The sequence below is a fragment of the Oncorhynchus mykiss genome, chromosome 9, assembly GCF_057628025.1.
Source record: "Oncorhynchus mykiss isolate SJ-2025 chromosome 9, ASM5762802v1, whole genome shotgun sequence".
NCBI classification, from domain to species: Eukaryota; Metazoa; Chordata; class Actinopteri; order Salmoniformes; family Salmonidae; genus Oncorhynchus; species Oncorhynchus mykiss.
The window spans coordinates 67988970-68000773 of NC_143030.1; the positions used below are offsets into that span (position 1 = coordinate 67988970).

An 11804-nucleotide genomic window follows, 5' to 3' on the forward strand; every position below is an offset into this window, starting at 1 on the left:
TGGATGTATTTCAAGGCCTCCCTTCAAACTCAGTGCCTCTTTGCTTGACATCATGGGAAAATCAAAAGAAATCAGCCAAGACCTCAGCAAAAAAAAATGTTTTTTTAGACCTCCACAAGTCTGGTTCATCCTTGGGAGCAATTTCTAAACGCCTGAAGGTACCATGTTCATCTGTACAAACAATAGTACACAAGTATAAACACCATGGGACCATTCAGCCGTCATACAGCTCAGGAAGGAGATGCGTTCTGTCTCCTAGAGATGAATTTGTACTTTGGTGCGAAAAGTGCAAATCAATCCCAAAACAACAGCAAAGGACCTTGTGTAGATGCTGGAGGAAACAGGTACCAAAGTATCTATATCCACAGTAAAACGAGTCCTATATCGACATTACCTGAAAGGCCGCTCAGCAAGGGAAAAAAACACTGCTCCAAACCCCCCATAAAAAAAGCCAGACTGCAGTTTGCAACTGCACATTGGGACAAAGATCATACTTTTTGTAGAAATGTCCTCTGGTCTGATGAAACAAAAATAGAACTGTTTGACCATAATGACCATCGTTGTGTTTGGAGGAAAAATGGGGAGGCTTGCAACCTGAAGAACACCATCTCAACCGTGAAGCACGGGGTGGCAGCATCATGTTGTGGCGATGCTTTTCTGCAGGAGGGATTGGTGCACTTTACAATATAGATGGCATCATCAGGACGGAAAGTCATGTGGATATATTGAAGCAACATCTCAAGACATCAGTCAGGAAGTTAAAGCTTGGTGGCAAATGGGTGTTCCCCATTGGGTGTGGGTGTTCCCTGAGTTTAAATGTATTTGGCTAAGCTGTATGTAAACTTCCGAATTCAACTATATATACTATATTTTATTCTACTGTATTTTAGTCTATGCCTCTCTGACATTGCTCATCTTAATATTTATATATTCCTTAACTCCAATGTTTTACTTTTAGGTTGTATGTATTGTGTGTGTTGTTGTGAAATGTTAGCTATTACTGCACTGTTGGAGTTAGAAACACAACCATTTTGTTACACCTGCAATAAAATCTGCTAAACATGTGTGTGTCACAAATAAAATTTTATTTTGATTTGATTTATGCACTTCCTGATGAACTCAGTCACCGAGTCAGTCTATACATCAATACTATTCTCAGAGGCAACCAAGAACATTTCCCAGTCCTTGTGCAATTAGATTTTTGCTTTTGATCCAACCCCTCCGAAAGACACACACACACACACACACACACACACACACACACACACACACACACACACACACACACACACACACACACACACACACACACACACACACACACACACACACACACACACACACACACACTGGTTTTGGGGTGATGCCTCTGGCTGCTGGCTCACCTCTCTAACCGCTAGGCTACCTGCCACTAGCCTACCTGCCGCTAGCCTATTTCTTTACCTCAGACAGTTCAGGGTATTGCAATGTCAGGAAGTACCTTGTACAGACAGACAATCACAAGAGAAAACCCCACAACCATTCACAGTGCCTCTATGACCAATAAGTATTTTTATCCCTAGATTGTTAGCCTCTTGAAGTGTCCAATGCTGACCATGTTGTGATGGCCCAAGTTTGAACAATCTCCAATGGCTTACATGTCTCCCTCCCACTGATCATACAACTGTCTGAGGTGAATGCAGTCAATATTATGTCATAACTGATGGTTCTTTGACCCAATAGTTTTACTCTAAATTCAGTGGTTACCATTAACCAGATGTTGTTAGGACCATTGTTACAGTGACTAATGTACAGTATGCACTATGTGGCAAGTCAGTTTACAGTGTGGTATGTCGGCCTATAATGGGTCTAAGCAGCATTGTCATTGTTTAAAATCTCTATATCCTATCATTTATTTTGAATAGGCAATAATTGCCAGCGAGATTTCTATTTTTAATAAAGCCCCAGAGTCTGTAATTCCAATGACAAAACAGTTTTGTTCCCCTCTCTATAGATTGCATTTGTTTTAAAATGAATTAATTGCTGGGGGGCTGCGGTTGGAATATTAATTCAATTTGTGCTCTGTTCCAAAGTAAAAAGCTGAGCAATTTTATAGAGGCCTCTCTTCACACACCAGCCACTGAGCACACACTGGTTGAATCAACGTTGTTTCCATGTCCTTTCAATAAAACAATGTTGAACCAACGTGGAACAGATTTGCTTTGTATAACAGCTTTGTATAATACAACAGAGCATCATACTCTTGACAGTCTTTTTAGCTAACATTCCACTCCTTGCCACTCCTGTCATGACATGTAATAGCTGAACAGAGGGTGCAACCAGTCTACATGCAGAAGTGTGTGTAAAACTTTGTAATTCCATTAAGTGGATTCCATACCATTTAATGGATCCATTCAGGTTAGTTTGGTGTCATTAAGGGACTCTTTTTTTAATAATATTTATTATTGGGTTAATTGTTTAAAGACCGCTTATTATAAGTTTGTGGTTAATAAATACCAAATATCCACTGTTCTAAACAAAAAGCTTTGTTTGATCTCCAAACAATTATGTTTCTGACCAAAGATCGAATTGATTACCAGTCTAGTCCATACCTTGGCTTGCATCCACTATGTATCCAATCTCATTGTTGTAACTTTCTTGAACGAGGTCAGGTATAGGCTACAGAAATACTGATGTGAGGAATATGTCAAGATAAAAACCTGGCGATAAAGATGCATAATAGAAGAAAAACTAACTGTGTGAAAAATATTTGCATACATACGTTGGTAAATGAATGCGTCTTGACCGTGCGTAGGCATATCACCACGGGGACTAGCAGTCATACCGCGTAATTTGGAGTCGCAGAGCATCAACCAGTCATTGCGCTTCTTCTCCTCAGATTGAAGCCCTCATGCAAGCCACCTATTTCGGATGATTATTTTAGTCACAAACATCATGTAAAAGAAAATGAGACAAAGAGAAAATAAACTGGATCTTCATTTCAATCAATTGTCAACATTTGAAGATCTGGATGTTGTTAAAAATATGTCTTTCACCAATATAGCATACGGCTGGATCCAATAAGAATTTTAACTCGTCAGAAACGTGTGCGACGGGGGGATCAGAGAGGAGGACTCGAAACTTCATACGGAGTCTTTTTTAAAAAATGGGGCTGTTACGGTTGTTGTACAAGGTGATGGTAAACTCTCTTGTTCTTATGTTCAGTTTGGCGTTGATCTCTGAGTTTGTGGGAGCTCAGAATGACACGGAGCCTGTAGTCCTGGAGGGCAAATGTCTTGTGGTTTGCGACTCTAATCCGACTACGGATTGGAAGGGCTCGTCCTCTCCTCTTGGTATTTCGGTACGTGCTGCAAACTCCAAAATCGCTTTTTCTGCGGTCCGGAGCAACAATCACGAACCGTCGGAGATGAGCAATAAAACAAGAATCATATACTTCGACCAAGTAAGACGGTTTTGTATGTTTTTGAGGTAGTAGATAATGTTTAATTTTACTTCAACTTTATAACATCAAAGTTGCCGTGATAAAACTGCGCTGCAATGCTGTGAAGAATCCACGTTTTAGGCTACATAGGTAATTGAGGATTTAGTGGCAGGTTTTCCCCCCAGCAAAACTAAATTTAAATAATAAAACAAAACAAAAATATTTGGAGGGGTCTAACAGTTGGTTTAGAGAGCAACCTACATGTATCAATAATAGTTCATTATTGATTGACTGATTGGTTTATTTTAATTTTAATGATTGATCAACAATAATGGGTATAGCTCACATGTGATCAAACACAATAAAGGGCTATAAATGACCAGCAGGCAGAACCTGTCACAATCACACATGCACCTGAATTTACCCTTCATTCTTTACACACGTGTATGTGACAAATTAAATTTGATTTTGATTTAATTTATGCACTTCCTGATGAACTCAGTCACCGAGTCAGTATATACATCAATACTGTTCTCAGAGGCAACCAAGAACATTTCCCAGTCCTTGTGCAATAGATTTTTGCTTTTGATCCAACCCCCTCGAAAGACAGACAGACAGACACACACACACACACACACACACACACACACACAGTCTTGTACAGCTAACATTGTGGGGACACACAATTCAGTCCCATTGAAAATACTATTTTCCATAACCCCTAACCCTAAACCTGACCTTAACCCAAAAACCTAACCTTAACCTAACCTAAAACTAACCCTAGCTCCTAACCCTAAACCTAATTCTAAACCTAACACACATTCTAACCTTACACTAATTCTAACCTTAACCCTAAACCCCCTAGAAATATCCTTTGACCTTGTGGGGACCAACAAAATGTCCCCAGTTGGTAAAATGTTTGTTTGCTTATTATTCTTGTGTACAACTCCTGGTGGCACCTCAACTAGAAGGACCTTACATACATCACCTCTTCATTGCCAAAGCCTTACATAAATCACCTCAACATAGCCAAGACTTTACATAAATCATTGGCTGAATCTGCCTAATTGGAAGCCTATTGGGCAAGATTACAGCTGGGGTTTTTAGTCATCGCTGTTGTTAAAGAATCATTAACCCTATATCTGGCAGTTGGTCCTAGAGGTTTGTGGCGATGTGCTTGATTGAAGTCACACTCGCAAATCTCTTTGTGTCTTGTAGGCTGAGTCACAGGCTGCATGGAATGTCACATCACATGATTAAAACTGTCAGTAAATTTTTTCTCTAAGGAGTTGAGGGGTCTACGACTGCTGAAATATCAGATTTAACACTACAGTCTTGTCACCCTAATTTGAGTGTCACCAGATGAACAGCTGGTGGTTGAGCCATAATTATTTGAATAGTTAGTTGAACCATTGAGGATAATATTTATTCACCTTCTAAAATGCCTTATTCTTCTTTCTCTAGGTTCTTGTGAATATAGGCAACTATTTCACATTGGAGTCAGTGTTTTTGTCACCCAGAAAAGGGATCTACAGTTTTAATTTTCACGTTATAAAAGTGTACCAGAGCCAGACTATACAGGTAAGCAATTTGTTTTGGCCTAATTGATTCAGCAATTTAGCTCCAGTTATGATATAATGTGATTCCCCAGAGACATAATTTGATATACATTTGCTATGGCTACATTCTTTGAAAGGGCCTTGTAATGGAGTTATTAACAGTGTATTTGGACATATCGGATTTGCATTGACAGAATGGTGCACTGCAGGTTATGAGAGGAAGCTGAAACAAATCTCTGACAACTTAATATACTCTTTTTTTAACTAGGCAAGTCAGTTTAAGAACACATTCTTATTTTCAATGACGGCCTAGGAACAGTGGGTTAACTGCCTGTTCAGGGGCAGAACGACAGATTTGTACCTCGTCAGCTCGGGGGTTTGAACTTGCAACCTTCCGGTTACTAGTCCAACACTCTAGGCTACCCTGCCGCCCGCTATAAAACATTCATGGGAAATCACAGCCACTGCATGGCTAATCTTCTAATTTGGTTATGTATGTTTGCACAATTGTAGCCTCATTTTCCAGTAGTTTCATTGCGAATTTCCAAATCCTGGTGAATTCTGAGCTCTCTAACGGTGTGAAAAGTGGGAGGAGACTACATTAGTTTATTAAACAAACCATCTTATTATTCTGTCTATTTAAGAGAGTGACAAAACTAAGCTAAAAATGATGTTGTTTTTTCAAAGTACATTGTCAAGGGGAGGGCTTCTGCATACTGTTCATATTTGAACCAAGATCAGAAGTGAATAGCAAATAGCTACAGTAGGTAGCTGTGGATGATTACAATGTTTGACTATGGGCATGCAGTAATATCATGGGGACATTAACTGTAGGAACATTAGCTGTATTTCTCCCCTGTCTCTTTTATTTTTTCTCATTGCTGTCTCTTTGGGTCATCTAGGTGAACTTAATGTTGAATGGGAAACCTGTCATCTCAGCTTTTGCGGGTGACAAAGACGTAACTCGAGAGGCAGCCACCAATGGAGTTCTGCTCTTTTTGGATAAAGAGGACAAGGTCTACCTTAAACTGGAAAAGGGGAATCTAGTTGGCGGATGGCAATACTCTACGTTCTCTGGTTTCCTTGTTTTCTCTCTGTAAAAAGATAGAAAACCTCACAATTCAAATGACTTTATCAACAACGTGTTGTTACTGTATAATTAAAACATTTCTACATCAGTTGGATCTAGCTAAAGGATGAATGATATTATGTTCCGTGGTCAAGGATTGCTACAGAGAGAAGAAAAGCGACATTGGAAAGAGTTAATGGGAATCCCTCTACAAATGCAATACTGCTCCAGAAAATGCCATAGTACAGCTCATTGCTATGCTCATGTTACTTGACAACTTCAACAGAGGATCAACACTTCACAACAATTCTTCCCTCACAAACTTAACAGTCCCAGAATATGTTTAGCAGCTTTTAAAAAGTTTACATGACAGGCCTTTCTAAGTCACCATGCCTCTTTTTAGGATGTCTTTCCTATAGGGGAAATGGATTTGTTTTTCTTGGCAAGTGTGGCATGTGTGATATTACAATGCCGAATTCAGAGCAAAGTCTATCTTCCAACTATAAAATGACCCCCTTCTTGCGTGCACAGTCACACACGCTCTCTGTAGAAGTGATAACTACTGTCACACTTGTCTTCATTTGGAGGGTGTCATTCTAACACCAGGATTAACTTGTGATATGAGTCTGACAATGCAGGTGTTGAATTAATAATTGAATGCACCTTTAAATAAGACCAGGTAGATTTTAATCAGATAAATTGAACAGTCAAGGATAAAACGCTCTGGGAAAGTAGACATAACCAGAAAGTTAGAAAATGTTTGAGTACACCAGTCTGATGAAACAAAACGTTTGTGATTGCATAGGACTGCGTCAGAGAAGCAGGTCATTGCAAAGATCCACAGCACAAGTTTATTTTGTCTGGCCATTCTCATAACAAGAAGAGATCTGGCTATTAAACAACTTTATGTCTAAACAGATGTTGTAGATGCAATATTGTCATTGAACTGAGAAGTAGTGGAGGCTCAAGTTCATGCTCAAGATTTGGACACTGCAGTAGGTCTGGCCTTTTGACGTCACCATTGACCTCCCTGTCATGTGTTGGTTAGCCTCAGTGGAGGCATATGTGATACTTTGTTGAAGAGATCACAATTGTATACTGTATGTTAACATTTGATTTTATGCACAATCATTTCTTTATTCATTTAATATTTACGCATTGGTTTATTCATAATAATTTGTTTGACTTAAATGCTTATTTGAATGAACCGATTTGGCATTTACAGCCAATAATTTCAATTTGCTATGTCGTCAATGGCTGCCACATAGCCTGTAGCATCTGCAACCCATGTGAAATTCCTTCTTACCATTTGTTTACAGTGCATTTTTGCAATATTCATTTTTTTAAACGATTGGGAGATAAATAATTGGGAGATTTGAAAGATAATTATTCGATCCAATCTATCAACAGATGAAATGTAAAGAAAGGGTGTGTGAAATGTGAATAATGTAGATAGTTCCATAAGACTAGACATTTTCCACACAAACTTAATCTCACCCACCTTCTCTAACCTTTCCCCCTGAAATACACGTGGGGAAAGTGTCCTGTTGGCCATCTTGCATTGATAGAGTAGCTGTTGTGTTCACTCTTCAACTTATGTAATTGTATGGTCAACAAAAACCTTTCCTGAGTAAATATAATGGCACTACACTATTTATTGATTTATATTATCTAAACTCTGAATGGTTTGATTTTCTCATAACATATTCCTGAGTTGACAATTGCTTTCTGTGCATATACTGTAACTATCATGGTTGTGAGAATATATGTTTCGTCGTTGAATGTTATGCCTCTGTGGATCTCAAAAGTGTGTCATTAGAGAAATGAATGGTTTGCCTATTTCAGAATTCATCGGCTGGCAACTCAAGCCACTTTAATGTTGGTGCGTATACTGTAGGCCTACTGTGCGATCGTTTTAGGCACAGCTCTCAAATTAACATGCTTTACTACTGGATTCCTTTCTTTCAAGACATGAATGATGTCTCCAACTCCCACCAAGAAACCACCCCTTGGAGGGTAGCTATACAGTAAAAGTGTATTACATTAACCAGATATGCGACATCTCATTTGTGAAATAAAAATGTTATAATGGACTGAATACTTTAACTTGGCCTCATTATGGACGCTGGAGAAGAATACAACTCAGTATTGTATTTCAAATTAATGAATGCACAGAATGATATATATATATATATATATATATATATGTTTACAATTGTCTGTTGTGGGTTCTATAATGTGATAAGTATTGAGTGATTCAAATGAAGTATGACTGATTTTAATTGAAAGTATTCTTGATTTGCAATATATGATCTATCCCTTACAATTGAGAATCTAACTCCCCTTCACTTGATTGAGAGACAATTTACCCTAACAATTTATACTTATGTCAACAGATGGGCACGAAACCCAAACTAGCAAAATAAATGATATTCTATAATAACAGCCTGGTTATTAGGCATGCATCAATCCAATATGATGCTTTTTTTTCAACAAAGATCTTCCATTTCCCGATGGTAGATGCACTGTGGTTGTATGAACAACCCCGAATAGATTTTGTTTATGGATACAAGAAGAATTCAACATACCACATGAAGCTATGTAATCAATGTAACAAACCATTGGTACAGATATGTGTTAAAAAACATGGATGGATTATTGTTGAGATTTCCAAGAGCCTTATCATGCAGGCATATTGTATTACTTTCAAATTAAATATGTGTTGAATTGTGGTCTTTATTGGTATACAATAATGTCAGAAGAAAATAATTAGATTTATCAGCAACATAACTTCATAACCATATTTGGGCCACGTTCATGTTCTCTGTGTTTTAGAGTGTGGGTCTGAATCCATTCTGTCTGTCTTACAACTATCTTGATTTGAATTGGTGTAATACTATGACTAAATTATGTACATTCAGAACCAGCTATTCTCTCAGAGAGATGGGTTTATGATCAAATAATTAATCACTGCACAATGCCAACTATTTGGAATTTGGCAAGGTGCTTGTTGATTATGAAGTGAGAAGTTTTATATTCATCTCTATTGTAGAACGGAGAGAGACTTTGCTCTTGAGGTACTGTTTCCTGTCTTGGGCTTTGATTAGCAGGGTCGTTCCACCAATTTGGTGCCTTTTGAGAAGTGTAACTTGGTCAAGAAAACCTTTTGATTTCACCTAATTTTAACATTCTGTCATAAAGAGCACATGTTCAACTTTTAAAAATAAGTTTCCCATCTCAAGAGGTTAAATAAAAGAAGTACTATAGTAAGTCCTATTAAGTGCCAAATAATGTAACAGGGTTGATTGTAACAGGATTGACTGTAACAGGGTTGACGACAGGGTTGATGAAATAAAACTTGTTGTGTACAGCAGGGAGTGGCAATTGAATGCAAGCTTCACAAAAAAAATAATGAAATTGTAAAAAACATTCTACCCTGTCTGTCTATGGTAACAGTGTTATGCTCACTGCTGGCCCGCTCATTAGACAGGATTAGGCAGCCGCCTATGGCGGCAGATTGACGAGGGCGGCACATTCTGAGCTAAACTGACCAAGACGCACCTCCAACAACAACAAAATTACCATTTCTCTCAACCAGCGGCATATGGGCTTTTTAGGTGAGCGCTGATGCCGCCCTTTGATAATGCAGGGGCGCCCAATGTTTTTGCTTGTCCATTCCTGGCGCGCCTCTCCAGGGTGCTATTGGAGAGATGCATCTCTGCAGCGCAAAACAATGATCTTACATAAATAATGTAGCAGATATAGGACATGGTAGAAAGAGTATGTGACCTTTTCTCTAGCCTACTGGCTACTGGCTGTAGATAAAATGTATGACTATGTAATGAGACGGACACTTTTTACATCATGCAGGTTTCTCCCATCAAATAGCCTAACCTAAATGGCACTCAATCAGATAATCAAATAGACAATCACAACTGCTTTCCAGGTGTTTCACCCCATTGTCATGATCAGTGGTTTCAAGTTTGTATCCGTACAATTTTGACAAGCTGATCACAGCGATAAAATGAAATACTTGTGTAAACACTGCAAATAGGCTTGTGATAGCATCACATTTATTTATTCAACCTTCATTTAACTAGGCAAGTCAGTTCCGAGCAAATTCTTATTTACAATGACAGCCTACTGGGGGATAGTGGGTTAACTGCCTTGTTCAGAGGCACAACAACAGATTTCTACCTTGTCAGCTCAGGTAACTAATATTCAGAGCTTAAATAGCCAAATTGATTAGTCACATGAATCAAGACTAATAAAGCCAGTGCAATAGCCTGTTTTATAAACAGTTGGCCTTCCGAGTGGATCGGGAATCATACAATTCTATTGCTGTCTGACATGGTAGGCTACACCCCAGTAAGCACGAGCCAACATCTTTTGGACGTCTTTTTTGGTCCTGTCTGGATGTCATTTTTTGGGGTGTTTTACAAACAGTAGGCTTACCACATAGATGGGCATTCATAAAATTAAATTTCAGGCAACATTGTAGGCTACACCTCAGTAAGCATGGACCGACGCCAACGCCTTTTGGACATCTTTTTTTTGTTGCAGTTCCGGACCGGTCTTGATTTCCACATCCACGGACATTGGTTTTTGGTTCAGTCCGGACCAAATCCGAACCAATCATAGACGTCTATGTTTGGTTCAGATTTTGTCCGGTCTGGACCAGCCTTGATTTGGCCCAAACATAGATGTCTATAAAATACTTATTTTCAACTTTCATTCAAAACCAAAAAGTTCCCTGATTTCAACATCTGGAAAATACAAATTTTCAACATCTGTAAAATACATATTTTCAGCATCAGGAAAATAAGTATTTTCAGCTTTCATTCAGAACCGAAAATTTACCTGATTTCAGCGTCTGGAAAAGACGTATTTTTCAATGTCTGGAAAAGATGCCTTTTCAATGTCCTGGAAAATATGTATTTTTCAATGTCTGGAAAAGATGCCTTTTCAATGTCCTGGAAAATATGTATTTTAAACATACGGAAAATACCTTTTCACCTTTAATTCAGAACCTAAATTGAACCCAACTTCTACGTATTTTTTATGTAATTTTGTTTACTGGGACTATTCTAGTTTTGGAGGGGGGGGGGGGGGGGGGTCTCGCCTATGGCGGCAGAATGGCAAGGTCAGGCCCTGGTTATGCTCGACCCACTCAGTTTTTCAACACAAAACTCCAGGAACTTGCCAAAAAGATTAGAACCAGCTCACCAGCTGACTATTAGATGTTCAAAAAATAAAAAAGGAATAGTTTCACCGTATTAAAATGAGAGTTCAGTGTTGGGGTTGACCTTCAAATGAGGGACAGACGTAAATGAATGAATAACTAAATACATTAAATAAATAATAATCTTCAGAAATGACCCATACATCTGACACAACCCGATGACCAGCCCTCTGACCTGAGACCTGTCTGCTGTTGTGTTTGAGGTGTGTTTTGATCATTGGGTGGGAACATTCAGTATTTTTTTAATTATCAAAGATATAGAAGGTATTACTCAAGGTCTGATACAACTCTGATTAATTTCTCAATCCGCAGATTCTGGGGGCTACAATTCAATATTGGTCCACACTTTCTATATATCAAAGGGATGCAAAAGGCACTCTTTTTGTGGAACAACATTTTTGTATTATAAAATATATGGAAGGTATTGCTCATTTATCATGGTCTGATAGAACTCTGATTCAACTCTAGTCCTCAGATTCTGGGGGATATATTGTTGTGATATTTGTCAGCCTA

General features: G+C 38.5%; 1 protein-coding gene across 1 annotated transcript; it reads left to right on the plus strand.

Moving 5' to 3' along the window:
• Positions 1 to 2830: 2830 nt before the first annotated feature.
• LOC110532609 (cerebellin-4-like) lies at positions 2831 to 8147 on the plus strand. The gene is made up of 3 exons (XM_021616656.3): positions 2831 to 3442; positions 4886 to 5002; positions 5883 to 8147. Exons 1-3 carry the CDS (start codon positions 3146 to 3148, stop codon positions 6078 to 6080), a joined length of 612 nt encoding a protein of 203 aa, XP_021472331.1. The 5' UTR covers positions 2831 to 3145; the 3' UTR covers positions 6081 to 8147.
• The last annotated feature ends 3657 nt before the right edge of the window (positions 8148 to 11804 follow it).

Bases quoted from the DNA above. Each gene is read 5' to 3' on its own strand.
- LOC110532609 (XM_021616656.3), top strand. From the start codon at position 3,146: ATGGGGCTGTTACGGTTGTTGTACAAGGTGATGGTAAACTCTCTTGTT. The intron at 3,443-4,885 runs GTAAGACGGTTT...TTCTTTCTCTAG, and splicing joins GAATCATATACTTCGACCAA to GTTCTTGTGAATATAGGCAA. The intron at 5,003-5,882 runs GTAAGCAATTTG...TGGGTCATCTAG, and splicing joins ACCAGAGCCAGACTATACAG to GTGAACTTAATGTTGAATGG.